Raw genomic sequence first — 27,966 nt, forward strand, 5'->3', positions numbered from 1 at the left:
TCTTGGGAGACTGGGATTAGCATGCCCCACGAGAGGGGAATGTGCCGCGATCCGGTTTTTTATTATGGACCTCGACTGGCCTGATGTGCTTGATATCTGTCGATTGAAGGTATTCCTGTGGCTTAATGTTTATACTCCCTCTCATAGTTCATTCTCCCTGCTTCACCCATGGATTGTCTGCCAAGACCATTAGTCAGTAAGGTATCAAGGCATCAAGATGAGTCAGCAATTTGCGGGGAAGATGCGGAGGCACCGAAGTGACGGAGTGCAATTAAACAATTCTACAATGACCATGTTGCCCACTCTACAATCCCTGCCTCCGTCCTTATGAGAGTGGGCAAAGGCTGTGAAAGGTGTCGCCATCGCCATATCCGCTGCGTCATCCCACCGGGTGCTTCTGCTTGTACTCCTTGCACCCGGTTGGATCGGGTCTGTCATCTCGACCCGCGCTTCCAATTCAAAACAGTGCGCCATGTGTATCAGAAGAGCAATGGTTCCGCCGCTAGGTTCGATTTAGTTTGGGATGACGAGCAGGTCTGGGTCGACGTGGAGCAGCCCGGTGAGTTTTTGGCCACTCAATATATCCTTGTTGACTCCAAACTAACCTGCTATCCTAGTGACATTTGTCGACGGAACGAGCGATGGACCTAAAACAGGCGAAGAAACTCAGCAGCCGCCTGCTGCCATTTCCAGTGGTGATGATCGCATCGCCAATCCCTCGCTACAAGAACCTTCATCGATTAATACCGAGGTCCCTATCCCAGAAGAACCGCCCGTACATCCAGACCAACTATCGCTCGCGGATTTCCCACCTTATCATACCAGCAGCCCAGTGCGACCTCCACCTGACGAATATCCCACATTGTCACTGCGAGAGGCATCTTTAATGAGACGCTTTATACAAAATATCGCACCATGGGTAAGTTCAAGTTCATATCGGCTCCTTGTTCAAGAGCGTCCTCGATCTTATAATACCTTTAGGTGGACATCTGCGATCCTTGGTCACACTTCACCACAGTCATTCCGCGCCGGGCTTTGCAGGTCCCAATGGTACTCAAGGCAATTTTGACTCTTGCGGCGCGTCATGAGGCGATCTTGACCGGCCAGAGTGACTGGGAGGCCTCCACCTACCATGGCGAGTGCCTAGAACTGCTGATCCCAGCCCTAGATCAACTCGAGCAGGACCTCGAGGAGAATCTTCTCATCACCGTTGTAATCCTCCGAATTTGTGAAGAGCTCGAGAATAGCGAAGACCAGAGGTTCCATCTAACCGGGTCTAACCGTCTCGTCAATCTTAGTTCACGCTCCGGGTCATCGCGCGGGATTGTGGAGGCTGTGAGCTGGCAATTCCTGCGTCAAGCTATCTACTCATCCATTGTACAGTACCAGCATCTGGAACTGGATCTGTACAACTATGAGCGATCGTCGATGTTTCAACGAGACGATGATTTCGCCTTTGCCAACATGGCCATCTTCCACTGCGCGCACATCATCCAACTATGCCGTGTTCTACCCGATAATCCCGTTGACGAGCAGTTGTGGGGTCAGGTAGCGGATGCAGTCGATGGGTGGTATCAACATAGGCCTCTTACCTGGCAGCCGCTTCGGTATCAAGACCCCGATGTGACTGAGGACCGACCCTTCCCTGAAATATGGATGACATCGGCCCCGGCTGGTATGTTTCCTGGCGAGTTTCCACCCTATGTCATAACTGACGATTTGCCTAGTTGTGGGAATGCAATATTACCACGCAGCATGTATCTTTCTCACTATGTCGGATCCTGGGTCGCGAGGCTTGCGGGAGTTCGAATTGGCTCGAACCCGGCGCTTGGCCGAAGTAAGCTTTCTTGATTTCAGCAATCTCTCTCCATGATTTTAACAAGGCTGATAGAGAAAAAATCGCGGTCCATGTGATCTCCGTCATAGGACTATCATGGTCAAATGAAGATGTACAAAATGCCTACTTTCTAGCCTGTCATCTACTATATCGCTGTTCGTTCTACCTTTTTTCCAAATCGCATCACTGTTCATTGCATCCAGCAGTTGCTAACCCCTGCCAGTTGGATATTGTCTACAGCATCCGGTAGAGCAAAGAGGCTCATTAGAGTTCCTTTCGCATGTGGAAACTCTTCTTGGATGGCGAACTGCATGGATTCGAAGTGAACTTAGCCACCAATGGGGTGAATTGGCCGTGGTTGAACCGCCGAGTACATAGTGCTGCAGATGCTTAATTGAAGTATAGAAAATGCCTCAATTGGGCATTTCCATCGATTTGTACTCTGGCGGCCGATTCCGCCGCACCTCACTCTTCCTCTCCTCCCACAAGCCCTTCCTCATTCACTCCCTTCTTCTTCTTCTTCTTCTTCTTCTTCTTCTTCTTCTTCTTCTTCTTCTTCTTCTTCTTCTTCTTCTTCTTCTTCTTCTTCTTCTTCTTCTTCTTCCTTCACTTCTCCTCGCCAGCCTCTTCCTGCTCGCTTAAGCCTGTCACAAAATCAACTGGCACTCTTTGCCTGGATCATCTTGCTTTCACTTCTATATTCTACCGTTCCCAACTTCCTTTCCTTCGCTTCCTTCGTGTGATCTTGTCTGATCATTTAACAACCTCGACTCGTCTTACTCCGTCCTTCATTTTTATTTATTTTTCGACTATTTTCAATTCGAAGTCCTCCCAACGGGAACTCACTGGCTGGTCTACAAATGGCGGAGGGAAGGTGAGACATCTTTGCGAACGACTACCACTCAACTCCGGGCTAATCCATGTCTCCGCCAGAGCCACCGGTCCTTTCTCGCCATTTGTGAACTTGGGTCTCGATCTAACTAGAGAAGAAGTCGTGGACGCCATTTTCGAAGCCGCAAGAAACAACCCTTCGGGAAATCCTCTTACGTTGACTATCGGTGGCTCTCAGTTGCTGGTCCTGTGCAGTCGCAAATACCAATTAGAATTGTGCTACAAGTTGGGTCGCGATGTGCATCATATACCAGGACGCATGACCAGGGAACAGTGGCTATCCACAGATCCAGCGTACATTGATGCGCTCCTTATTCAGTCACGCGGCCTACCACTAGTCGAATCCTGCACCGACTGGCTCCGGAACTTGGGGCCATTCCCACGGTGTGTTCGTCTCCCCGGTCACTATGGCGGCATTTGTGGAAACTGCCGGTATGACAAACGCGATAAGGAGTGCACTTTGCGATGGCATGGTGGAGGCAACCGCACCACTTGCGCATGGGAATCAGTGATAGCCACCCAACCCTTGTCCGACTCCGAACCCTCCTCATCCTCCTTCGGGCTTCTTTCCTCGCCACGAACCGAATACTCCTTGGGCAGCTCTCAGTCGAGCGCCATTGTGATCGAGGGTTCTCCACGGTACAGTCAATTTGGCTCCTCTCCGCCATCTTCACAACATCTTCGCCACAGAGGAAATACTCCAAAATCCTCCTCTATCCGCCCTCCTACTGTTTCGCCTCAGCCTTCGTACGCGATTGCTGTGGAAATACCGCTACCAAGTTCGATAGAAGAACCGGCAGGAAGTTCAACTTTTAATCCGATATTAATCACCGAATCGGATTCTGGGGACAAGGCCGACTCTGGAGATGAGGACACGGATGATGATATGGACATGGATATTGATGAAGACTACATCATTTATTTGCCGGATAGCAAGGAGGATGACCCGGATTATATTGAAAGTTCCGACTCGTCCGAGGAAGAAGGATGCGAAGAAATCCCCCACCCCGAACAAACAATCGACGAAGACTCAGATGAGACATGGTGACTTCGATAACTCATACTCATACTCATACCATGCCCTTTTTCCAGCGACTCTATCTGACCATATCTACCACACTTCCTATGTCCGAGTGGATTGTTATTCTCCAACCCAATCCAACATCACGGAACGCAACATGTTATACTGGTTGCTATAGCTTGAATAGTAATGTGTAATAGAATATTCACGAGAGGAATAAATATAACTTCAATGAATATGAAAGCAACCGAATATCCTCCCACAAGTAGTACCCTATGGGAACATTAGCCTAAAGGCAGAATCATTGATAAGCAGCGATAAGCGGGTCCCACTTTCACTGGCAGTTTCACACTGGAGGAACCTTAGGAACTTATTCTCCTCCGACTTCCCCTCTACTCTGCTCTTCTTTTGTTCTTCTCTTCTCCTTCAACCTTTCCTTCCTCCTCATGGTTACTTGACCCGCTGGCCATGGGAGGTCATCACCACCGATGCCACGCCGAAAAGCCGCTGACCGAGCAGGACCGGTGAAGACCCGCTCTCGTGACGGATGCAAGGAATGCCGTGCCAGTCGCGTGCGATGCGACACCAAGAAACCCCGTTGTACCCGCTGTTCCGAGAAAGGATTGCCCTGTACCACTACTCTCGTCCTGAAATGGGAGTCCGAATTCGCCAGCCGAGGCGTCGCCTTTGGCCGCGCCGGCGTCTGGAACAAACCTCGCCCTGATGGTGTCTCCTCGAACTCGAGCTCCGTCCCTTCGACTCCTGCTACTTCAACCGCTGAGGACACATACTGGTGTTCCTTGCCCACCATTCATCCATGGGGATTCGTCAATAGCGGTGTACTCGCCTTTGAAACCCACGGCGAAGTCGATGTCAAGTCGAACGAGCTACAGACACTGGTTCCGCTGATCCAAGGCAATGCCTCGCTAGGCCAATTGCCTCTTCATCTACACTCACTGGGGGATCTGGGTGGACTTTCCGCAGCGCTTCATCCGAACCCTAGAGCTGGCCCGTCTCTCTTCCCGGATGTGACTCGAATGGGACATGGAGAACTGATGGACTACTACCTACAGCAAGTCTGCCCCCGCACGACAGCCAGCTCGTCCGTCTCATCGCCATTTGCCTCTGTAATTCTGCCCTTCAGCTTATCTGCCTCCCCCACCCTCTTCAAAGCGATCCAAGCGCTAGGAGCCTGTCATCTCTCTCGTAGTGATGCGTCCTATGGTGCTTTGGGACTACGTTTGAAGTCAGAGACTTTGCGCGATCTCCGGCACCGCCTTTCGTCCGAAGGCCCCTCCAACTGCTGCAACGACCCCGAAATATTGGTCGTCATGATGCTACTCTGCCAATACGAGATCGTCGACAAATGTGATCCGCATTGGACAATCCACCTGAACGGTGCCAAAGATCTAATTCGCCTGAGGAGAGGACAAGCTACAGCGTCATCATCTCCATCGGTGCGTGTCCCCGACCCAGCCACCGCCTTCGCGGAGCATTTCTTCGCCTTTCAGGATGTCATGGGTCGAACGGCGTGTGCTAAAGAAGTCGCCTTTGGCAGCGACTACTGGAAAGCGGATGATCGGCACATTGACATGTGGATGGGATGTAGTCCGGAGTTGGTCTCCCTTCTCTGTGCTATTACTGACATGAGTCGCGCCCGACGCACTCTGGACTCCGATTCCTCCCGCGAGAGCTTTGCGCACCGAGCGGCATCGCTAGAAGGACAACTCGAGCATCTCATCCAGGAAATTGAAGCGGGCGATGATGATGTTCTTACATCGGGAGCTGAAGCCAAACGTCTTGCAGCGGTGCTTTACCTGCACTGCGCGTTGTATAGTGCCTGTCCCACTAGCCCGCCGGTCGCCCACTACGTCCGGCAGATTCTTCAGATCGTGTCTCATCTGTTAGATCAGGGAACCCTGACGAGCATCACTTGGCCTGTCTTTGTCGCTGCGGTCGAATTGGACCCGGCCCAGGATGAGATTTGGACAGACGATAGCGGGAAGCCGGTGTCTGGCCGAGCAATTGTGCTTCGGGCGCTGGCTGCTATGGCCGAGTCTACGATTGCAAATATTGCGCGCACTCGCGCGGTGATTGTCCAGTTGTGGCAGACGCGAGACCAAGATTTGGTCAAGGCACCGCAGATTGAGGGAAATGACTGGGAGTGGTACGTGGTGCCGATTAGCGATGCCATGAGCTTGGCTTGAGGCAATGTTGTAATGATCCATAGTATAATTTAATAATTTGCCTAATACCGTTCGTTAAATAACCTGTAATTATCTAAACTATACTCCTCTACTCTATAATTAGTATATTATACCATACTCTCACACAATGGAATGCTGCGGGGTCCCCGTTTCAGGTTTAGCGCCGATGCGGGTTGGAGGAGGACATCACCTCAACTTCAACTTCCACTTCAACTCCATCACCCATCTTATCGCACCTCGCTCTCACTAAATACCCCCAGCATAATGTGCTTATACACCCGCGATCCCCTTCTTCCTCAATAGATGCCCAAATGGACCCGGCTCGACCGCCGGCGCCTGGCCGGAGCACCTCGGCGCAACACTTCGAAAGCAAGCTCAGCCAACAATTATCACAACCCAGACAATCAGAGTCTATTGACATTCACTCTCCCAAATCCAAGTCGCGCTCCCTTTCCGATGCCTCCAAACCTTCAACTTCCACCTCCGCCTTCTCCCACCCCCAACCAGCAACGGGTGACTTGAGTCGTCCCCCCCAGTAAAGACGACAGTGTAATCCCTTCACTGCCTTCCACCCCGAGTCGTCCTCAACACAACCCAAACCTCTCGATTAACCTCCCCTCCAAGACTGCCGGCTCACCTCTCACCAACCATGCCCCCCTCTCTCCTAAACTCGATTCCTCCCAGATTTATGGATCCCCGGGCTCCGTGCTTCCGCGGCGATCTCGGGGCCTGGATTTCTCTCGCGCTTGCACCAACCTTCACCACTCGACTCTCGCCGAATCGTCGCCAGACTCATCCCCCACGATTGGAGGTCGCGGAATGACTATCCCTCAGCGTCGCGGCTCTCTCAATCTCAACTCTACCTCGGTGCCGGTGTTCTCCACCTCCGGACCGGCCGACCGTACCGCCATCTCCAGCTCCGTCTCCAGTGTGAACATGATGGAATCCGACACTAGCAGCAGTGAAGACGATGACGCCGCCATGATGGACCGCGATGATCCCATGTTGAATACTCCTCAGGCCAACCGCATGGCCAGTGGACCTAGCCCCTTCACCACGGGCAACATTCAAAGCCCCGGAAACGACTGGATGGGCCCATTCTCTGGCCCGGTGGGTAGCCTGTTAAGCTTCCAACGTGCACGCTTCCGCAATAAAGGACGCAGTCGACACAGCTCTAGCAGCGCCAGCGGTAACAGCTCTAAACCCAGTCCTGGCCCACACTCTCCACCAGCGATGAAGAGCGTTGAGAACTCCGTGGGTGGCTACTTTGCTCCGCGGCAGAGTGCTCATGGCCGGCGTGAGAGCTTGAGTCTAGGTACTCATGATCTACGACTCTCTGATCTCAGTGATGATGGGGAGAATCGTGCTCGCGCAGGCAGTCCCACCGCTGCTCCTCATTCTGAGGGAGGCGGGGGTCCGCTGGGGGTGATTCGCCGTGCTGTCACTCGACGAGGAAGTTTGCTGGTACGTCTAATCGAATATTTCACACTCTCCGCCCTTGTCATCCATCTCACCCTTCTAACTCATTTGACAGCCCAAAACCAAAACCTTTGCTCGGATCCGCGCCGCGTTGATGGAAGAGGGAGCCCCAGTCGACAGCGACATGAAACGTGAAGCCGAAGTGGTTCGACAAGTCCGCGATACCGAACCCGAGACATCTCCTACCCTTGGCGCTACTGTTCCACCCAATTCATCATCCCAGGCCATTCCAGAAATGGAATCAATCTCGGAGACCTTGGACATGGCCAGTCCACCCACGAGCACCTTCAGCAAGCAGGCCAGTCGGAATTCCGGCGGGGTCGAGTTCTGGAACTCCTTTGATGGTCGCTATCGTACTCCCCCGCCCAGCCGTGCACCAGGAGCATCCGCCAACGACGATGATATGGTCATGGAATTTCCCGCTGACTTCAAGCCCCATTCGCGCTCATCCACCCCGCATGCGCAAGGCACCGCAGGAATCAGCGAAATTAATCGCAAGCGGCGCCGCGAGGACGACTTTGATCCCAACCTCTTCAAACGTCGGGCCGTGTCACCAAGTGTGAGCGCCCAGAGCAGTCCAGTAATGACCCACTCGTCCACCGTCGACACCGGCCCAAGCATCTGGGGACCTCCATCTAAACTTGGTCCCCCTTTCTCTGAACGACCCAGCACGGACAAACGCGCGAGTCTGGACAATGGCAGTCGCCCCATTCCTCATACGGGAACCCCCAAACGGGTCGGTCTGCAGGGCATGACCGAGGCAAGCGATGGATTTATGAATATGAGCATCGAGTAGATGGATCATGGCACTTGATAATCATTCGGGAAGGCGCTTTATGTCTGGCATTAGCATTGTTTCTTTTCGGCGTTGGGATTTTTCCACAGATACACACTCTTTTTTTAGCGATATGCGCGAGATACCTAATAGTTGTATGATTTGAATTTATTCTTTACACTGTAATTGCCTGTTCCTGTGCACTTAATGGTTGTAATATATCCAAGTTCCCATGTATACATACTTTGTTGTACTTTGCTCTGTTGTGATGTTGCCTCGGTGGGTCTTCTCCGCCCGGAGCTCCCCTCGGGGCCTCCCAATTGTTGTCCACTCCTCTTCAGCTCCAACTTCAACTTCTCCTCTCCCTCCATCCTTCACTTTGCTGCTACTCTAACCTGCGGCATGTCTACTACTATCGAACACGCTTCGGCTTTTATTGAGGGCGCTCCGCCCGGCGAGGTATGCTCCCCACCCCACCCTGCCACGAGGGGGGTCTGACCCGATCTCCCTACACTGCCCCTCCTGGTGTTTTGAAGACCTCAGCTGATTGGAATTGACCCCGAATCTATAGCTCGCCGACGTCGTTGCCGGTAAATCACCTCCTCCCTGACCTTACCCCCCACCTACCCCGTGCCTCGCTTGTTGATACTGAGTTCTGTCGCCGATTATAGATGTGCAGGCCCTGACCTCCGAGGAGGGCGATATCATTCCCTCTCTTGCCCCCGCATTCGAACGATACAATGAAGCCCAGCTCACCACCGTGAAGCTACCGGGCTCTAGCCAGGAGGTGTGAATACCCGCTCTTCAATCGGCTACTACCATGTTTACTGACACCGCTGGAGGTTATCGTCAGTCAATTCAATAAGGTCGAGGGCAACCGCTACTTCGACCCCGAGAGCCAGACCTCATTTGAGATCGATCACATTACCCAGGTATGGTAGGCAGCCCACGTCGACGGTATAACCTGCTCACGAGTTGGAACAGACTGCCTCCGCGGCCCAATCAGCACCATTGGAATCGCAGAACGCCGATTTGATGTAAGGACCCCGGGGTTGAGAATGAGCATTGAAATCGACAACCGCTGACGGAAATAGTAAATCACTCATCAAGTCGCTGGGCATCCACGCCCGCGAACACTACCCCAACTGCTCATACGGCGTGTACCCGACCGAGAACGACTCGGCCGTCGCAATCCTCCTCGTCGCTAACCGCTACTCCCCGAATAACTTCTGGTACGTTTCCAAGCTCTTTCGAATGGGGGCAGTATACAATTGTATACTGCATACCGATAAGCACAAACTAACCACTCCTTCTCACAGGAACGGTCGTTTCCGTGCGATCTACCAAGTCCCCGTCTCTTCCTCCTCCACCTCCATCAACGGCAATATCCACGTCGACGTGCACTACTACGAAGACGGTAACGTCTCCCTCAACACAACCAAGCCAATTGCCCTCTCCGTGCCCAGCATCTCCGCGGAGTCAATCATCTCGCGCATCGCTACGGCCGAGCGCGATTACCAGGAAGAATTGAACCGGGCGTTTGTGGCTATGGCCGAGGGCACTTTCAAGGGTCTTCGACGACAGCTACCTATTACTCGGCAGAAGGTTGAGTGGGAGAAGGTCGGTGGATACCGATTGGGACAGGATATTTCTGGCGGCAAGGGTCGTTGATACATAGCGTGATTTTGGGTGGAAGCGTTGGCGATGGTCTTGATCCTGAGACCGATATATCCTCAATTACTTGGTCAAAGTAGTGTCTTCTAAGTGGAGTGATTTCTCGGATACCATGTAGTCTTTTCTGTACCTCAAGTACTGTCCTGTCAAGGTGTCAGTGCTCTCGTGATGTCGGCCGTGCTCCGACACGAACCATCAGCACCAACCTCCACCAAATGGCACAATCGCCCAGTCTAGTCTATCCAACTCTGGTACCATCCAATCGATAAGTGTGGTCCCAGACTATTTAATCTAAAAGTCCCAACAAAACCATCCAATCGGGCTGATTAAGCGCGGTCAGTGGAAACCTCCACTTTTCTTTTCCCCGCGACCCCGGAATTTGCATTTGGGAATTTCCTGCCTTTCCCTTTTGCTCTCCTCTGCTCTACTCTACTCGACTCCCTCTCTCCCCCATCCCTGTCACCAACCCCAGGGCCCTTCTTCCAATGATCTCCCAGATAAACCGCTTCGTCAACAATGGCGCTGGTCTGGAAAAGACCCTCCGTCTAATCCAGTCCTCAGCCCAGGTCGCCAGCGTGTTCACCGTAAACAGCACCGCCGTGCGCCTGACAACCGCAAAACTCCAATTGGCACTGAGTAAGCATTCCGATCCTCAATTGACATCCCGAGATCTCAGACTTCAGATCTATCATTACTGGAAATAGACAATAAACTAACCATTCCCAGCACGGCGCTTCTTCCGCTTCTTCGGCTTCATCGAGTCCTTCCAGCGCGTCGCGGCTCTACTAAACAGAGATGCCATGGGATCGATATCCGGATGGCTGGATATGGCTAAATGGACCTGTTTCGGTTTCTACTTTGTTCTGGAGGATTTAACTATTGTACGCTATGCACCCTTTTCTTTTCTTCTCACCGCCATCACCACCACCACCACTTACTAACAAAAACAGCTCCACGCAATGGGCGTCTACGCCGTCCCTGGGAAGAGCGCATCATGCGCGAAGCAAACACATACTGGTTCTACGCCTTATGTTTCTCACTACTGGGAACACTCTACGCGCTCTTCTTCTCCAGCAACGAAAGTCAGAGCAAAGGCAAGGGCAAGAGGGGTGGACGGAAGAGCGAGAAGGCGGCTGCTGCTTCTAAAATCGACTCGTCGGCGCTGTGGACGGCTTTCGTCATTGATGGGTGTGACTTGTTGATTCCGGCTGAGCTTTTGGATTGGATGCCCACGGGTGATTTGGTGATTGGGTCTACTATGATTATTAGTACGCTTTTGGCGGCTAGGAGGATTTGGAATAAGGTGTGAGATTGTGTTATTATGCCGGAGGTGGGAGGAGAGATGCGCTTTGGCGTGGTGTGGTGTGGTGTGGTGATGTATGGCACGGGATGTTGATATAAGAGAGACTCGGAGGAACTGGGTGTGTATACGATCATCTTGATAGAAACATACTCGCATAGAATAGACTAGACAGCATACAATTGCAGCCATGTGAGCTTAGGTGTCACTAATAATGTCTACAATATGAGAATCTATATTTTTTATTATTCAGGAGCAACTACCGTTGGGATTGGGATGGAGTCGAGCTTAATCCAGCGCGGAGGTAAGGGTAGGACGACTGTATGAGTAGTAGTATATGTCAAATCTGAAGAACTCTCGTCGGGTATACCATGTACTAACGACCCAATTGAAGAATCTCTATGTTCTTCTGCATGATTGAGAATTGTTTACAAAAAAAAAAAAAAAATGTATCCAGATCTTGCTAAGATCTGGCAAAAATGGACTCGCGGGGAATCGAACCCCGGACCACTCCCATGCTAAGGGAGTATTATACCACTAAACCACAAGCCCAATTGGATGAAATGCGGGCCGACTTTAGGCTACATGAGCCAATATACTGTACTCCCACCACAAGATTAGCAAGTCATGTAACCTTGTCAATGATTCTACAAAACACAACAGCTAACAGATTCAACATTGCCTCCGAAGACAATCATTTCACTATAGGATACTATTAGATTAGTAAAATCTATAGAGAGCAGAAAATACCTTAGGACCCTATGTGATAATCAAGATACGGATAGTTAATTGCCCTACTAGTAGACCACTCAGCCAAACTGTCTCAGAAATATATTAGCACCTGTATACAAGTTTACTGGTAGTATTGTAAGGGTCAGAGAGTATCAAAGCAAGTTTTAGAGAAAAAGTTACGATAATAGCTGCCGGAGCCACCATATCTTTGCCCTAGATCATGTTTTCACACCTTTTCCTCTTAATGTCAGTTTAAGCCATTAACGCTGGTACTTCAACCCTACTGACTTGGCTGTTGGTGATTCTGGGAGGAAAGTGCCAGGTACGCTGAACTTTGAAACTTATATTGAACTTTTGAAAATAAATCTGTACAGTATTCTTGTCTATCCTATCCACTTTGTATCTTACACCAAGCGTCCAGGCCAGTTGCTTATCAAATCGTGAAGTATGTTGTTCAAGTTCATGTTGGCCCAAAATCTCCAAAACCCAAGTCCTGAGTATGTGACCATAGTTTGGGCAAGCATCGAGTACCCAAAAAATACAAAAATTTCCTTATTAGGCAGTTTGGCCGAGTGGTCTAAGGCGATTGACTTGAACGACTCCATTCTTCGGGCATCAATTCTCTTCGGAGGCGGCGGTTCGAACCCGCCAGCTGTCGTTTTTGCTCTTTTTGGTCGCGCGACCGGCATTATGGGCAGTTTCAGGTACGAGCATTACCTAAAGCGGCCATGCTTGCACAGCCTTGCCACGAAGAAATACGAGGGGCGATGCAAATAAACTTCGCTCGATTCAGCGTGTGATCGACAGCTGGAGACCCGTGGATACGAAGCCCGATTAGGCAAGTCTCGTATCTGGGCTGAAGAGGTTCATGGAGCATCGATGGCAAGGAAGGGGATATTTAAATACAGAATTCTGTCCTTGACAAGATGGAATCATCAGGAAACTTGAACTTGAACGTTACGAAACGAGATCACTTCTTACATTATACCATCTCCATCATGACTACAACCACAACCACCCAAGTCGATGACTTCAAAGAGCCACTCGCCTCAATACCAAGCAGGACTACTAGTACCAGCACACTCTACACACTCACTAAATCAACCTCCTTCAACCCCACACGCAGCCTAGCAGTCAACTCCCGCGGAATCGGCGCATTTCGACTCCCCATCCCCTCACGAGAGACCGAAATCGCCATCCAAAACCCCGACGGAAGCGACGCCTACATCTCCACGCGGGACAAACTCTGGTCAGGAAATTGTGTACTTTCACACCCGAAGCAAGGAAACCTTATTCGCACAGACTATTTCTTCGGGCCCAATCGTGAGCCTATTTTACGCCTACTGCAGACATCGAGTGTTCTCCCGGATGAAGTCAAAGTGACCGGACAATGGACGTCGCGGAGGACGCGCTTTGCCATGCCGGATGGACAGGAGTATGAATGGGTCTACGCGAAGGAAAAGACTGATGGTCAGCGTACCAATTTGCTGGTTCTCCGGGCTGTCAATCACAATGTCAAGGGAGAGGGGAAATTGGAACACCGGCAGATTGCGCAGTTAGTGCGTGGAGCGGAGACTCGGACGCCCGGAACCTCCCGGTGTACGGCTGGCAACGGGGGTGAATTGCAGATGGATGAAGGGGCGATGGAGGGGCAATTGGATGCGGGGGTGGTTGTTGCGACGTGTTTGATGATGTTGAAGAAGGAGGTTGATCGGAGGAGAATGATCCAGCTTTGTGTGATCGGCGGTGCTGGTGGTGGATCATAGATGGGCATGGGCATGGGCACTTGGGCTTTTTGTTTGGCTTCATATTTATTTCTTCTCTTGAATGTAAATGTATAGTATAGTATATTTCTAGATATCAATCTTCAGCACTGCTCTATTCTATAACTCCATACTTCAAGTTCTCATCTCATCATCACCCATCTGTATACTCGTAGTATCAGGGAGAGCCTGCTCTCCCATTAATCAAACCCACCACTTTACTTCTTCTCATTCAACAGCCCCGCAATGTGTGGATTCAACCAATATTCACCCAAAACCTCCGGCTGCATAGTCTTCGCACCAGAGATCCATCCCCGACATTCTCCCGCACCACAAATACACTGGAAGGGCTGATCCATCTCCCACTCAGTACTGGGATAGAAGAAGGTAAGAGCATCGCCCTTCTTCAAAGGCTTGTCATCAACGACGCGGACCTCCATGCGCGACATATCGAAGACTAGCGATGGGGCACAGGAGTGATTGCAATAGACCAGGTCGGAGTTCAGCTCGATGTGGGTATCACGGCCAGTTTGCACGCTGGTGTAGGCTTTTGTGCCGGGGGTGTCTCCTGTGATTTTGGCAAAGAGGGAGCCGGCTGGGAGGTCGACGAGGGAAATAGCACCGCTTCCGAAAGCCTTGGGGCTGCGATTGACGTGGAGTCTGTCGGGGTGTGTTGGTGGTGGAGAGTTTAAGGTTGAAGTTGTGGTGGAAGGAGGCGGGGAGACTGCGGCGGGAGACATGGTGGTGGTGAGGATGGTGGTGATAGAGGGTAGAAGCCAAAGCTGGAAGAAATGGTAGAGCAATTGGGTGTAGTGAAAGAGTAAATCCGGGGTCGCCCGTATTTAAAGGATTGTTTTTGCAGGATGCCCTCTATTCTCATCCCATTCAACCGAGGATTCGCTTGCATTCGGACGGGACCGAGGCAGTCCAACATTCCCAAATGACGCGCCCCCCTTCTGCCCCGCGGAGAGATTCCCTAAAAATGACATCTCTGCGACGACTCCCTTTCATCCAGACCACTCACCGGTCGTCCCAGGGTGGAGGTGGGTGGGTTAGGTGGATTAGGCTCACGCGATTGTTTCTAGCGGCCGATCTGGAGTGTTTCTGTCTGCTGACTCTGACTCTGACTCTCTCACATGTGAATTGCAGTTCACCCCCATCTCGTTCAATTTCACCTACTGCTCCGCCCTTCCTCGGACAACGTGAAAGCAGGAGATTCCATCGTTCGCCAATTGTCCCACCAGTCCATACTCCCAGTCGAGATACCCTTGCATGGCTTCGCGCGCATTGTCGGTCCCTTCGTACGGCCGTTGATACACATCAATTGGTTGCGAAAGCCACCTCGTCTCATTTTCCAGAGCATGCCCCGCTGCAATCCAGGCATTAGTGCCACCGGATAGATATACAACTTCGCGCGAAATACCCTGTCGCGCATATTCCACATTGATCGCAGCGACCATCCCATCCGGCGAGGTCAACACAATCGGTCCCGTACCATTCACGGCATGCAAATCGCGAGTCAATTCCGGCCCGGATGCAAAGAATGCCCCGGGAATGTGGCCCTGGCGATAGACCGGACTGCGTGCGAGATCCACCACGTTGGCGTTTGCGAGGGCTCGCAGTTCGTCGACTGTGATGGAGTTCGCGACCGTATCCACCGGTGGGCTCCATTGGGGAGGATCTGGCCTGGAGAGACTGTCCGACACTGTACGAGTAACGCTGGATGTCTCGTCCAGGACATAGACCTCCCATCCCAACTGTAGCAGCCAACTGGCCGTCATGCGGGCTCTCACTCCATCCGTATCGTATAACACAATGCGAGCACCGCGAACGCCTACCCATTCATCCGTCGCCTGGACCAATTGACCTCCCGGGGCATTTTGGAATCCCTTCGGATGACCCTCAACATATTCATTCGGGTCCCTCACGTCGAGGAGGTAGAGTGTTCGCTCTTCCTCCGCTGCCAACCGACCAAGCTTCTCCCCGTCGATAACCGACACTCCGACATGGTGTGCCCAGGATTCAGCATGCTGTCTAGCTTTAAGAGATGCCTCTGGCGAAGGCAGAGGAATGCGCTCAGCTTTTCGATGCTCCAATTCCAGACCATCCAGCGTCCATCCAATGGTTCCATTTCGCAATGCCATGACTTTATTAGGAATCCCACCATTGATCAACGACTGCGTCCCAACGATACTCCGCGTACGACCCGCGCAGTTCACAATGACCGTAGTATCCGGTGACGGTGCTGCTTCAAAAATGCGATACAGCAATTCCCCACCCGGACAGCTGCGACCGCGCGGAATACTCATGGTTGAGTACTCTGAAAAGCGCCGTGCATCCAACACAACCGCATCTTTCTCCCGATCCAAAAACTCCTTTACCTCTTTGGCTGAGAGTGACGGAGTGTGTCGGATCGATTCGACCAATTCCCCAAATGCCTTGGACGGCACATTTACATCGCGATAGACCTCGCCTGCATGCGTATAGCCCACTAGACCCCCTTCCAGAATAGCGACATCGTTGTATCCCAGTGCGACAATGCGAGATACAGCCCGCTCGACGTAGCCTTCGCCATTATCGTAGACGACCACCGGAGTCGCGCGTCGCGGTACGAGTGGTGGTAATTTCTCCTCTATCGGAGACTGGCACACTCAGCGCGAAGAGTGGGTGGGCTTTGGAAAAGGGTCCCTCTTCGCGAACGTCCAGCAGGGCGATTTCTAGGCGATTGAGCCAGTGGCGGCGTAGTTCATGGGGCGTTATCAACTTTGTCATTTCGGCAAGCTGGCTGAACTGGCGACGTTCAAGTTATCTCTTATTTATATATACCGTTCCCAGGGGTTAACCTTAAGCCCTGGAGATAGGGTAGAACGTGAAGTCGGAGCAGACGGCTATACCACCGTGAACTGGGACAGTGATCTTGCTGGACCCTTTGGTCTAGGCTGGGCTGGGCTATGAGGTGCTTTCTAGAGCTGTTTCAAGAATAACCTTATTGCATCGACATAGCAGATCAAACAAGCTTGGAAGAGAAGCTAGGAAGCTAACATGTCAAGCTGCCAACGATCCACTCGGATGTTTTTCGTTCGGTCGGAGGGTTTTTCCTTGCGACCCCGGAAATCCTCCGCATCAACACGATGGAAAGCCCCACGCTGCAATGGCGCTATCAGCGCTATTAATTGCTAACGGGGGACACTTGGAGGTCGACATTTTCACTGTTGAAAAATTCTCAGGTCTCAATTTTGGACTGGAAACGAATTGTGGTGAAAGAGAGAAATAAATTGATTGCTGGAGATACTCATAATGCGTTCAATGACTTCTTCTCAGCACATTTCTTTCCTAGACAACTTGAACTTGAAAGCCAGGAATAGTGTTGAATCTCCAGCCTATCCCGTGTACATAGCTCTAGTCGGAGTAGTTCCAGAGGAAATATGGCTGCAGTATGTCGTGATTGACAAGGACAAGCCTCTCCTCTTCCTTTGACATGGCGTTGCCACTCTCCAACTACTGTATACCACGACAATCGTCTCCTCTCCTCTTCTATTTTCTCTAACATTCAAGTTTCTACCTACCTAGGTATCATACCTAATGTGAATTACAATAATTTTCTACATTTGTATATTGTGTATACTTCTACCCTCATTATCCCCATCTCCATCTCCATTTCCATCTCCGACGGCCCTCGGACTGCAGCCAACCCCGCTCGACTCCAACTGGCCTGGTCACCTTTCGAAGGTCACCTTTTGAACTGCTTCAGAACTTCAGCTTGAGACCACATGTTGGCTTACCCAGAACCAGCCCCTAGAATGAGTATGAATACGAACTTGGGCATGAGCATGAGCACTCTCCGACAAAAGCGACAGTCCTGCGAAGCCTGTCGTAAGTCAACCCGGAAAATTCCCAATGATCTGCAATGCTGACCTCCAACTCAGGAGCGAGAAAGCTACGATGCTCCGGCGAGAGAAATGGCTGCTCACGATGTCGCAATCTCTCTCTACAATGTAAATTCCAAGACAAAGGAGCTCCCGGCCGTCCAAGAAAGCGACCCCGACACGAGCAATCAGATCGCGAATGCGAACGCGAATTAGCCACGAGAGAACCCCAACCACGACCAATCTCACCGAGCTGTTTCCAGCTCTCACCACCCATCGTACACGACCCGATGGAATCAGCCCAAGTCGAAAGCATGCTAATGGGCAATGGCGACTTCGGTCCACTCCCACTAGAAATGTCCAACAGCTGCGGCCTGGGCTCATCCTGCTCTCTCGATTTCTCCGGCTCGCTAGATTTCAGCACATTTCCCATCGGCCCATTATCCAATTCCCACCTCGACCACCATCACGAAGGTCTATCAGATATGTCCCTAGCAACGACAACAACAGCTTGCATCTCACCGCCCCTATCACCGCAATCTTGCCAATGCGACGAGGAAGTCTCAGATTCAGTCCGGGCTCTAAGTCGCGCAACAATGTCACACAACATCATCCGCAATCTGCGCGACGGAATCGGACTCACGGAGAGACTACTCACATGTCCAATCTGCTACGACGTCTCCAAACCGCCTCGAATAACAGTTCAAAACGTACTGTTAATCGGCAGACTCATGTTCGAGGTAACATCGACGTATGGGAAATATCTAAAATGGCTCCGAACATACTGCACCGACCTGGACGACAAAAGTAAAAGCGAGACAATATATCTAATCCCGGGACTGGAAATCGGTTCCGAACTTGGGTTCAAGATTGACGGGGCGCGATTTCATGAATTTATTACACATGGGTTGCAGGCTGATGCCGATCGGCTTATCTCTGTGGGCAAGCAGTTTGCGCAGAGACAGAAGAATCGTCATTCGGTTGGCCATGAGACTTGTCCTGATGTTGAGGGTCGGTGTCGGAGGGAGGAGTATGGGCTTGATCATGATCCGCTTGATCTTTGTCCGCAAAATGCTGCTTCGAGGAGGTTGACTCCTTGTTTTAGAATTGTGGATGAGGTGCAGTCTATGATTGAGCAGGTTGTTGAGTCGGTTTCTTGATATATAGGTATTTTGGATAGGCGGAATGATGAAATGGGGAGGTCTGAGCCATGAGCGTTGTTCTGTATTTGTTAAGGCGCTGTGTCAGATAGTACTATAATGGAGTTGTGAATTTTATTGAACAAGATGAAACATTTACTCATAGCATAGGTAGCAATGTACTCGGGGCTTGAATTTAAAGTAACATTCACGGTTAATAAAAGTATATATCTATCATAAACAAGTATTGTTATTGAAAGCTCGGAGTAGAAGAACAGCAATTCCCATTCGTGATGCCATTCGCGATGCCATTCGCAACTCCTTTCACAACCCCATTTCTTCCCCCCTTCTCACCACTGTCTGCTACCACCCCAAGCCTACAAAAGCAAGAAGACGTAATGGACACATCCGCTTCGGCAAGTGCCAGTTTCAACTGCTGCTTGATGATGTTCGCCTCGGAAAGGCGTCCCAGTCGCTCTAGGCACTCGTGATAACCATGCAGAGCCCAGACGTTATTCGGATGCTGATGCGCGCGTTTCGGCGTTGGGTACAGACCCAAGTCCTCAGCATAAGCCTGGGCGGCCTGTTCAACATATCCTTGCTCCAGGGATAAAGCTGCGTAGGCATGTCGTGCCGGGAGCATCCATCCCCATGGCTCAGCAAAAGGCAACTCATCTTCAAAAACAATTGCCTCGCGCAATCTCGCAAAGGCCATCCCAAAATTCGCCCGTCGATATTCTATCTCACCGTCTAGCATTGCCGACGCCACCTTGAGGATGTCGGTTATTTTATTGGGAAAATCCAGTCGCGAGGGCGGAACCAATTCTGACGCTTCTTCAAAGCGTACTCGCTCTCGATCAGCCTCGATTATTTGACCCGTGGCGGCGTAGGCAATGGCTTTGCCGTAATGTCTCATGACATTGGTTACACAGTACAACTCTCGATCCTCGGGAGGCTCAAGAGCCTTGAGCTCGTCCCACCTTCCAAAGCGAATCAAAACATGGACGCGTACTGCTTTGAAGAACTCCATCCAATTTGCTAGCATGGGAGTCTCCACGCGAAGAATTTCTTCGGTGATGGTTGCTTCCATGCGATCCGTAGCATCGAATGCAGCCTTGGACTTTCCAGCTAACATCGCCGCGTAGATGAGCGAGTGGTAGTCATGTAGACGGTAGTAGCTGTAAAAAGTCAGGCCACCACTCTGCGCGAAATATTTGTCGTCGGCGATTGTTGCCTTCAGATTGTATTCCACAGCACGTCTGTAGTCGCCTACAAGAACATCGATGTGCGCGGGCATATGGTAGGTATGGCCCGTGTCTGCGATCAAGTCGCGAATCATGTCCGCGGCAGGTAAAGCAGCCTCGGGTGTGGCAGACATTTCCATGAGATGGATATACATGTGCGCGGGCCCGGGATGTTTTTCCACACCAGGCAGTTTCAGTGCTTTCTCAAGCAAGGATTTGACTTCGAAGACTGGCGATGATGCGATAGGCAATCCCGTCGCAGCGTCGTATAATTTGCGCGGAGCGCAATTCATCAATGCGTCAGCGAAGAGTGTGATAAAGTCAAAGTCGCCGTGGCCAAAGATTTGATATGCATCGCGCATGGCATCTGCGTAGGCCTTACTGCAAGCCAGAAAGTCCTTATTAGGGTCGTCATTTGGATAGCGTATAGCCAGTGCCTTGATGAGGGCTTTTTCCCACGGCAAGGTATTTTCTGCCCGTTGAAGGGCTGCTTGGGAATAGACGAAGCAATTTTTGATAGCATTTATGCGATCGGCGCTATCGAAAAGTGCCCAGGTTTTATTATAATTGGAGCCCGAGCAGAACGACACTCCCCAATAAGCCATTGCGCAGGCGTCATCGTGAGCGATGGCTTGTTTGTAACATGTGATTGCTTCATCGTGGTTGAAGCAATATGTCCAAATGAGGCCACGATTGAACCATGTCTGCGCTTCTTCGGACACAGTGCTAACCTTGCGACTCAACGACCCGAGATCATAATACGGGTCTTTGGAAGTGCGCAAGGGATACGAATACTCGGGTCCGGTTGAGCCCATGCTTGAAATGGTCGCCCTAATCGGCGAAACGGCTTGATGTCGATGTAGATAGCTTGATATTGACGAGATCAGCTAATATCTTAGTAAAATGAGCTCATCTGTTCCAAGCGGCTCGACGAGTTGTGTCGTCGGAGGGTTTTATTGCGGTGCGGATGGTTGGTTTAAAATGGGCCGAGGTGATTGGCATTGGTTGCGGGGGTCAATTTCGCGCTTGGACGCGGTTGGAGTTTGGGTTTGTCTTTAGCTAGTACAGGATAATATTGAGTACATACTTGCTTCTACTAACGTATCATTCCTTCAATGTAGAAATCAAACAGAAAAAAGGCTGTGTTCAAGAATTCTCTCTAATCTATCACCATCGCCGTTCGCCTCTATCTTTGTCCATCTCAATCGAAATACTTTGAATTAGAAACATATAGTGGCATCGAGTCCTCCCACATACTGTTGGTAAGAACAGTCTTATTCGAACCATCCGCATCCATGATCATGATTTGTCCATATGGTTGAAAGGTATCGTCGTATGTTGCCGCCTCGGCCTGGAACCCCCACATTCCACTCGACCACATAATTCGGCTATCGGCAGTCCAGACAGCATGGGCATCGTTGGCGGCAGACGAAGTAAGCTCAGTGTAATCGGTGCCGTTGGGTCGAATGATGCAAATCTCGTAGTTTGAGAATTGACCCCTTGCCGGGTTGGTTATATTGCGCGTGAAAAGCACCCATTCTCCATCTGGTGAAAACGAAGGGAGATTGTCACGTTCTGTTGTGAGTCTGGTGGTAATATTCGTTTCCAGATTTAGAAGGCGAAGACCAAATTCCGGTTCATAAACCCGGTACACGATCTGTTTACCGTCAGGCGAATAGCTGGGATAGCCTGCATTGGAACCGGAATTGGATGAGCTGAATGTGAGTTGTTCATAGTAGGAGCCATCGGAGCGAGTTCGGTAGATCCAGCCCGGGTTAGAAGCGCGGCTTTCGAACCAATTACCCAGACCGAAGGTTATCCACTCTCCATCAGAAGACCAGGAGGGTTGGAAACAGCCAGCTGCACCACCTGCAACGGTAGCTTGGGAGATTGGATGTGGTGTGATCTGAAAAGTACCAAAGGGAACAGTGAATTTATGATTATCTGGCTGCATCACGGCAACAGATGAGTTGCCCGGGCTTCCCGTCTGCTTGGAAGTGGACACAAGCATCCCTTTTCTTGATAGGTCAGGGAATACATCCATAAACCGATAGTCCCACTCATTGTCCCATGAATAAAGCTTCTTTTGTAAGGAGCGAGATGTCCATCCGGTCTTTTCATAAACCACATACTTGCCATCTGGAGACCATGAAGGAGAGCGAAATTTCCCGGAGATATGACTGGATGATCCAGTATAGTGAAGCCCCGCATTGGGCCCTGTTCTGAGCAAATATCCGATATTGTCGTGGGAAAGGTATTGCGGGAAGACTTTGGACCCATTCGAATTGGTCTCCGAACGACGGTCTGTACCAGTTGCAAAGTCCACAGAAATTATTTGATTATTCACACCGTCTTCACGAAACGAGGAACGGGAGTCGTATGTTTGTTGCAGAGTCATCCCGTAAAAAACGACCCTCTTACCATCCGGTGAGAATTTAGGCGAGCCAAAGGTCATTCCCGGCTCACTGTAGACTAAGCGGAAATTGGTCCCCTGAGGCGTGATACTATATATCGACAAATTTTGAGTATGCTCCCAGCCGGTGCCATTGTCGTGCCCTGTCCATGCAGTATTGCGATCCGAGGAAAAGACAATATGGTTTCCATCTGGGGACCAGGTTGGTGCAAAGAACCCGCTCGGCGAGTAAGGATTGCCCGTAATACCTGTCTGATTCGTGAGATTGCGCGTGAGACCCGTCTCAAGATCGGTTAACCAGATATTGGATACGTAGACATCTCGCGTAGACGCGTAAACGGCATATCTTCCGTTTGGCGAGATAGAAACTGCATCCTCCACTGCGGGAGTGGTCGCAATCGGCCTTAAGCCACTGCCATTGACATGCACCATGTAAAGATCCGAATTACCATCCCCATTTCGCTCGCTAGTGAAGGCAACATATTGACCATCTGGAGAGAAGCTGGCATGGTATTCAAAGACAGAAGAGTTGCCCAACAATAACCGCTCATTACTACCATCTGAATTGGCAATGTAGAGTTGCATGGAAGATGGATTGATGCGATTCATCAGCATGACACCCTTTTTGTTAGATGCGTGGGATTTGCCATTGTTTCTGTTTGTGGCTTCAACAATTTCGGCTCGTCTCGCATATGAACATCCCATGCACCTATTGTCCTTAGCGTACGGGCATGCACTTAGACACAATGCGGGGCCAAACAAGACAAGGAGCAGGAGACGCATAGAGCATGTGATTTTTGGCGATTAAGTAGACTCCGATTAACGAGTAAAGTTGACCTTTTGTCTAGCGAATATTATGTATTATATAGTACTCCGATACTGACGAGCCGCGCACGTCTACAAACACTGTACTGATTGCTAGCCAACGAGAGATCGAGGATAAATAGGCAGCTTCGAAAAAAGAACGCGTCAACAACTGTAGCAAACGCGTACGTGGTAAAGTGGCAATTTCGCTCTTTTAGACATTGTTGAGTAGTCCGAGATAGATCTGCTGATGCTTCGCGGGTGTACCAGGCATCCAAGCTGACGCACGACTCGATTCTAAAATCGGCGTCGGATGATCGATTGAAAGACTAGCCGGCTTTTATCAAATGTGCTGCAGACTGGGTGAGCAAGCCTGGACCATGAATAGAATACGAGTTAGGACCCATGTTCTCAAGGGTTTGCGGTCGCCTGCGTAAAGATTATGTTCCACCAATGAATGGATCTAAGGCGATTAGACGACCAGCCATGGTTTTGAATTTACTCTAATATCATTGTAGTACCTATTATCGCTTTGAATTAACGAGGTAGCAGTTTGACTGAAAGCTTTCCACATCGCGGAGAGAGAGGAGGTGCAATATTCTTCAGTCAATCTGAATGCAGACCCTCCATAGTTTCTGTACTTCGTCTAGGGTTTATATGATGGATAGGAATCGCGATTTCAAGGACATATTAGCGCTATGAATTTGATAGAGCATTTTCTCCTGTCTTTAAAACAAAATTGTTTATCATGGCCACAGTCCTCTTCTTCTTCGAAATCATCGGGTCTCTATGGCTTTGTGTTACAGAGGGTGTGTTCAGTGTGAAGACTGATCTAGGGCGAAGACCAATATAGGTCATGAAACCACCTTTAAAATTATATTTTAACTGAAAAGCTACGGTCCGTGGTACGTAGTGAGATACTAATCAAGTCATCGATAATGTATATTTCTTGCTAGCTTCCAGCCTACTAGTAGTTAGTTCACAATATACATCATAAAAAATGGCAAAAATGACAATGGATAGCGGCTTGAAACCTCACAGCCCGCGCATCTCAGTTTCCTTTGATGCACGGAAGATCTTTGATCTTAAACCTGTTTTGGTGTGCGGTATGTTAGACTGGAGGTCAATCAACCTCTAAAATTTGCCGTGCTCGACAGACAAACGACGCCAAATCTATGAGGTGGGTCCTACCATAGATGCAGCTGCATAAGGTGTAGGGTGTGTACTTTGTAGGGTGCGTAAAGTGGGTCTTTCTACAAGATGAACTGAATTTTTGTGAGGGCAGGGCGTGGATTGTGGGTCTATTCATGAACATGATTCTGTAGGGTGTGTACCGTAAACCGTGAGTCAGAATGTAAATTTTAATTTCTCACTGCCGTCACGAATATGGCTATTAGTACCATATAAATCCGAGACGCCGAAGGTCTGACTTGCCAGAATTTCGAACTTTCCCAGGGCTGCTGATCTTCTTCCAAACTTGAAGTTCACAATGAATTTGGGCACCCCAATTCAGTGCTCAGCCCTATCAGAGTTGGGCTCCTTCTTGCGTCCTCTCTCAGTCACCGACGTTGATTCTTGCGTGATTGTAGAATCTGCATTTTCAGAGAGTGAGAGATGTTCCGAAGAAAAGGTAGCGACGTTTGATTCCCCGTCCCCGTCCTTATAAATACTGATCAGTCATAGTTTCGTTACCGTCTCAGCCAGACACCGGAGCTGTCTATAGGACTTTTTATCAACGACGGGGGAAATGACCGACTCATCGGACACGTCATTGGAAACAGAATATCTGGTGGACGAGTGACTGAAGGATCTATCTTGATGCCCGAAAATTGGCGGACTCTCGCCCACAATAAAGCGTTCATCGAAGACGGGCAAGTGATCGGAAACGATCCTAATGGCACAGCCATCGCTGTCCACTCCGTTGCCATCTCCCCAGAATATCAGGGCAAGGGGGTTGGGAAGGCCATGGTTGCGGCATACATCCAATACATCAAGGATGCAAAGATATCAGCAGAGTGCATAATGTTGATTGCTCACGACTACTTGGTACGATTTTACGAGAGCACAGGCTTTGAGAATTGTGGGAACAGTCACTGCCAGTTTGCTGGTGGTGGGTGGTTTGACCTGGCAAGTTTCCTAATCGTACCTGGATTTTGCATCTACTGACATACGGTGTAGGTTTATAATCTTTGAGGTAGCTAAAGGGAAGTCAATTTTGTACCAAAGACAAGCCAAGGTGAACAATGTCGTATCTGATCAAATAGTCTCTTGGAAAATCTGATGGAGCCGAGTCAGATTCTATGGGTCGACATTGTAGAGAAGTAAAGTGGTCATTGCATACTGTGCCTGTGTTTATCCCAAACAGAGAATTTGTAGCTAGTATTGTGGCTTACTACAAACAGGGCAATAAATAATCCCACTCGAAAATTCTCTATATATATTAAACCTTGTTAAGTATTGTCGATAATTTCCGGTTGAGTTCAACTTTTGAATAAGTGTTCGTAGTAGACATGATATTGGAATTCAGATATGAACGAGAGAAATACAGAAAATTCCAGAAAATTGTTACGGGCGGCGAGATGGACCAGTGGTCTAAGACTCGGACTATTCATCTATAGAATCTTGTTGTTGATGTGTAGCCATTTGTTGTAGATGATGCAATAGACATGCTTGATGATAATAGCCGGATCGACGACTCAGAGAACTCCGTTGGGCGGAAGACCCACAGGCCTTATTTAGAGCGATACTTTGATAGAATTGTTGTTTACATTGTGAGACACTATTTGATTTCTTGAACTCGAGGGTGATTTTTATTGGGGTTTCAAGCCATGTAGGGTCCTAGAGATATCCCTGACTAACCCGAAACCAAAAGACTTTTCCAACGAGACCGTGACGGATTGTCTAAGGGTTGGGTTTGCATTGCTGCAAAGCCCTAAGCCCCTAAGCTTCGGAAAGAGGCCGATTACCTCCAAATCTTGGCCGATGTCGTGATTTTATATCCACATAATACCATAGCTCTAAGATGCAGCCATGGTGCCTTGCACATTTCAGGATAGCTTGTATAAATTTCAAGAAGATATCTGTTTCGAGCGGATAGTAGTAGCACTAAAAACTACAATATTGATCATTAGCCTTCCATTTTACAATAGCGACTTGGTCAAGAGCTATGGGCGTGGGGAAGAGCGCCGAAAATGTCATTCAGGACCATGAAATATTGACACCCAAAGATGATCCTGGCAATGGAGCTGTCGAAGCAAAGCCCAGCGACGAGGAAATCGCCCTGGAGAAGGAATTGTTACGAAAGATTGATCTGCTTATTATGCCCCTCATTGTGGTCATCTACCTGATGAATTTCATTGATCGGTGAGTATTTGCTGGGAGTTTCGTCGATGGCCTCTTTTTCTGACGGATGCGTAGAAACAACTATGCTGCAGCCAGATTACAAGGTCTGGAAGATGATCTGAATCTGACATCTGAGCGATACCAGGCTGGTCAGTTTGCTCCGCATATCATGACAGTAGGCAGTCACTGACAGTTTCCCAGGGCTGGGAATATTCTTCGTTGGATACATTCTCGGTAGCGTGCCGTCGAATCAAATATTGAATTATACAGGTCGCCCGTCACTCTACCTTGGTCTTACCACGATCGCCTGGGGCCTTGTTTCTGCTCTAACAGCATTGGTACAGAGCTATGGTGGAATTCTTGGTTGTCGGTTAGCACTTGGTTTCGTGGAGGCCCCATTTTTCCCAGGCGTGCTTTTCTACTTATCCAAGTGGTACACGAAAGGAGAACTCAGCATGCGAATGTCCCTTTTTTACATTGGATCTTTGATTGCCGGAGCACTGGGTAGTCTGATTGCGGCTGGCATTCTTCATGGACTGGCCGGTAAGCATGGACTCCCCGGATGGCGATGGTTATACATCATAGAGGGAGTCATCACAATCGTTCTTGGTTTCCTCGTGATACTTCTGTTACCAGAGTTTCCACACACTTGGAAGGGCCTTTCGCCTGAGTTGAGACGAGTCGCCAACCGCCGGATGGCAATTGAAGCTGCTGAAGCTGATATAGACGAAGGGGAAGGGATGTCGCAGGTGAAAGGATTCATTCTGGCAATGAAAGATATACGAGTGCACGTCCTGGCATTTGCCTTTATGTGCAAATCGGCCGCAGGAGGCTTTTCCTTCTTTTTTTCCTACTCTGACTCAAACGCTCGGCTATAGCAATACCGTGTCTTTGCTGCTCTGCGCTCCACCATATGCCTTCGTGGCTCTTTGGAGTATCGGGCATTCATGGGCATCTGACCGACTGCGCAAACGCTTCTGGTTCTTGATATACCCGATGCCGGTCGTAATTATCGGCTGGATAATCTTCATGACCACTGACTCCTTTGGGCCGAGATATCTCTCGCTGTTCCTGATGTTGATGATCTTTTCTATCAATGGAACGTTCTTCGCATGGATTGCTACCAGTATTCCCCGGCCACCGGCGAAGCGCGCAGCAGCATATGCCTATATCAACGCTGTTGGAGGCAGTGCTTCTATCTGGACGCCCTTCACCTACCGCGACGAGGACAAGCCCCATTATCGTCCCGCGCTGGGACTGAACATTGCTCTGTGGGCAGTCACAGCTGCCTGTTTCGTGTTCATGTACTTCAGCCTGACGCGAGAGAACAAGCGTTTGGACCGACTGGAAGACGAAGACGTGCCTCTGAGCCACGAGGATTTCGAGCGATTGCAAAGAACCGCCGAGGTAGAGGGGGTCAATATTGCGACCGCGCGAAGATTGCAGAAAAACTATCGATTTGTGATTTAAATAGGTTGT

General features: G+C 50.0%; 13 protein-coding genes across 13 annotated transcripts; 9 read left to right on the plus strand and 4 right to left on the minus strand.

The window, feature by feature from the left end:
* Positions 1 to 327: 327 nt before the first annotated feature.
* N7509_001529 (Zn(II)2Cys6 transcription factor) lies at positions 328 to 2,215 on the plus strand (the record flags this gene model as incomplete). Its single annotated transcript, XM_056626166.1, has 6 exons — positions 328 to 559; positions 618 to 919; positions 982 to 1,675; positions 1,728 to 1,837; positions 1,884 to 1,992; positions 2,061 to 2,215. 6 exons carry the CDS (start codon positions 328 to 330, stop codon positions 2,213 to 2,215), a joined length of 1,602 nt encoding a protein of 533 aa, XP_056491961.1.
* A 482-nt stretch (positions 2,216 to 2,697) lies between these two features.
* N7509_001530 (DUF3716 domain-containing protein) lies at positions 2,698 to 3,776 on the plus strand (the record flags this gene model as incomplete). The annotated part of the gene is made up of 2 exons (XM_056626167.1): positions 2,698 to 2,711; positions 2,771 to 3,776. 2 exons carry the CDS (start codon positions 2,698 to 2,700, stop codon positions 3,774 to 3,776), a joined length of 1,020 nt encoding a protein of 339 aa, XP_056491962.1.
* Positions 3,777 to 4,237: 461 nt separating this feature from the next.
* N7509_001531 (Zn(II)2Cys6 transcription factor) lies at positions 4,238 to 8,231 on the plus strand (the record flags this gene model as incomplete). The annotated part of the gene is made up of 3 exons (XM_056626168.1): positions 4,238 to 5,916; positions 6,505 to 7,420; positions 7,491 to 8,231. 3 exons carry the CDS (start codon positions 4,238 to 4,240, stop codon positions 8,229 to 8,231), a joined length of 3,336 nt encoding a protein of 1,111 aa, XP_056491963.1.
* A 381-nt stretch (positions 8,232 to 8,612) lies between these two features.
* Positions 8,613 to 9,881, plus strand: N7509_001532 (F-actin-capping protein subunit alpha; the record flags this gene model as incomplete). The annotated part of the gene is made up of 7 exons (XM_056626169.1): positions 8,613 to 8,669; positions 8,782 to 8,800; positions 8,882 to 8,997; positions 9,053 to 9,142; positions 9,195 to 9,247; positions 9,305 to 9,442; positions 9,530 to 9,881. The coding sequence occupies 7 exons, from the start codon at positions 8,613 to 8,615 to the stop codon at positions 9,879 to 9,881; spliced, it is 825 nt and encodes a 274-aa protein (XP_056491964.1).
* Positions 9,882 to 10,369: 488 nt separating this feature from the next.
* On the plus strand, positions 10,370 to 11,193 carry N7509_001533 (PEX11 domain protein; the record flags this gene model as incomplete). Its single annotated transcript, XM_056626170.1, has 3 exons — positions 10,370 to 10,520; positions 10,611 to 10,733; positions 10,835 to 11,193. The coding sequence occupies 3 exons, from the start codon at positions 10,370 to 10,372 to the stop codon at positions 11,191 to 11,193; spliced, it is 633 nt and encodes a 210-aa protein (XP_056491965.1).
* Positions 11,194 to 12,914: 1,721 nt separating this feature from the next.
* Positions 12,915 to 13,682, plus strand: N7509_001534 (uncharacterized protein; the record flags this gene model as incomplete). Its single annotated transcript, XM_056626171.1, has 1 exon — positions 12,915 to 13,682. The coding sequence occupies one exon, from the start codon at positions 12,915 to 12,917 to the stop codon at positions 13,680 to 13,682; it is 768 nt and encodes a 255-aa protein (XP_056491966.1).
* Positions 13,683 to 13,897: 215 nt separating this feature from the next.
* Positions 13,898 to 14,419, minus strand: N7509_001535 (uncharacterized protein; the record flags this gene model as incomplete). The annotated part of the gene is made up of 1 exon (XM_056626172.1): positions 13,898 to 14,419. One exon carries the CDS (start codon positions 14,417 to 14,419, stop codon positions 13,898 to 13,900), a length of 522 nt encoding a protein of 173 aa, XP_056491967.1.
* Positions 14,420 to 14,854: 435 nt separating this feature from the next.
* N7509_001536 (uncharacterized protein) lies at positions 14,855 to 16,451 on the minus strand (the record flags this gene model as incomplete). Its single annotated transcript, XM_056626173.1, has 2 exons — positions 14,855 to 16,321; positions 16,380 to 16,451. The coding sequence occupies 2 exons, from the start codon at positions 16,449 to 16,451 to the stop codon at positions 14,855 to 14,857; spliced, it is 1,539 nt and encodes a 512-aa protein (XP_056491968.1).
* Positions 16,452 to 17,479: 1,028 nt separating this feature from the next.
* N7509_001537 (Zn(II)2Cys6 transcription factor domain-containing protein) lies at positions 17,480 to 18,705 on the plus strand (the record flags this gene model as incomplete). The annotated part of the gene is made up of 2 exons (XM_056626174.1): positions 17,480 to 17,552; positions 17,606 to 18,705. 2 exons carry the CDS (start codon positions 17,480 to 17,482, stop codon positions 18,703 to 18,705), a joined length of 1,173 nt encoding a protein of 390 aa, XP_056491969.1.
* A 229-nt stretch (positions 18,706 to 18,934) lies between these two features.
* N7509_001538 (tetratricopeptide repeat protein) lies at positions 18,935 to 20,743 on the minus strand (the record flags this gene model as incomplete). Its single annotated transcript, XM_056626175.1, has 1 exon — positions 18,935 to 20,743. The coding sequence occupies one exon, from the start codon at positions 20,741 to 20,743 to the stop codon at positions 18,935 to 18,937; it is 1,809 nt and encodes a 602-aa protein (XP_056491970.1).
* A 386-nt stretch (positions 20,744 to 21,129) lies between these two features.
* On the minus strand, positions 21,130 to 23,124 carry N7509_001539 (uncharacterized protein; the record flags this gene model as incomplete). The annotated part of the gene is made up of 1 exon (XM_056626176.1): positions 21,130 to 23,124. The coding sequence occupies one exon, from the start codon at positions 23,122 to 23,124 to the stop codon at positions 21,130 to 21,132; it is 1,995 nt and encodes a 664-aa protein (XP_056491971.1).
* Positions 23,125 to 24,634: 1,510 nt separating this feature from the next.
* Positions 24,635 to 25,311, plus strand: N7509_001540 (GNAT family N-acetyltransferase; the record flags this gene model as incomplete). Its single annotated transcript, XM_056626177.1, has 2 exons — positions 24,635 to 24,775; positions 24,829 to 25,311. The coding sequence occupies 2 exons, from the start codon at positions 24,635 to 24,637 to the stop codon at positions 25,309 to 25,311; spliced, it is 624 nt and encodes a 207-aa protein (XP_056491972.1).
* A 1,000-nt stretch (positions 25,312 to 26,311) lies between these two features.
* Positions 26,312 to 27,957, plus strand: N7509_001541 (uncharacterized protein; the record flags this gene model as incomplete). Its single annotated transcript, XM_056626178.1, has 4 exons — positions 26,312 to 26,508; positions 26,563 to 26,636; positions 26,689 to 27,236; positions 27,274 to 27,957. The coding sequence occupies 4 exons, from the start codon at positions 26,312 to 26,314 to the stop codon at positions 27,955 to 27,957; spliced, it is 1,503 nt and encodes a 500-aa protein (XP_056491973.1).
* Positions 27,958 to 27,966: the final 9 nt, after the last annotated feature.

Source organism: Penicillium cosmopolitanum (genome assembly GCF_028827165.1).
Source record: "Penicillium cosmopolitanum strain IBT 29677 chromosome Unknown utg000004l:1.0-4361866.0:1.0-4365735.0, whole genome shotgun sequence".
Lineage (NCBI taxonomy): Eukaryota > Fungi > Ascomycota > Eurotiomycetes > Eurotiales > Aspergillaceae > Penicillium > Penicillium cosmopolitanum.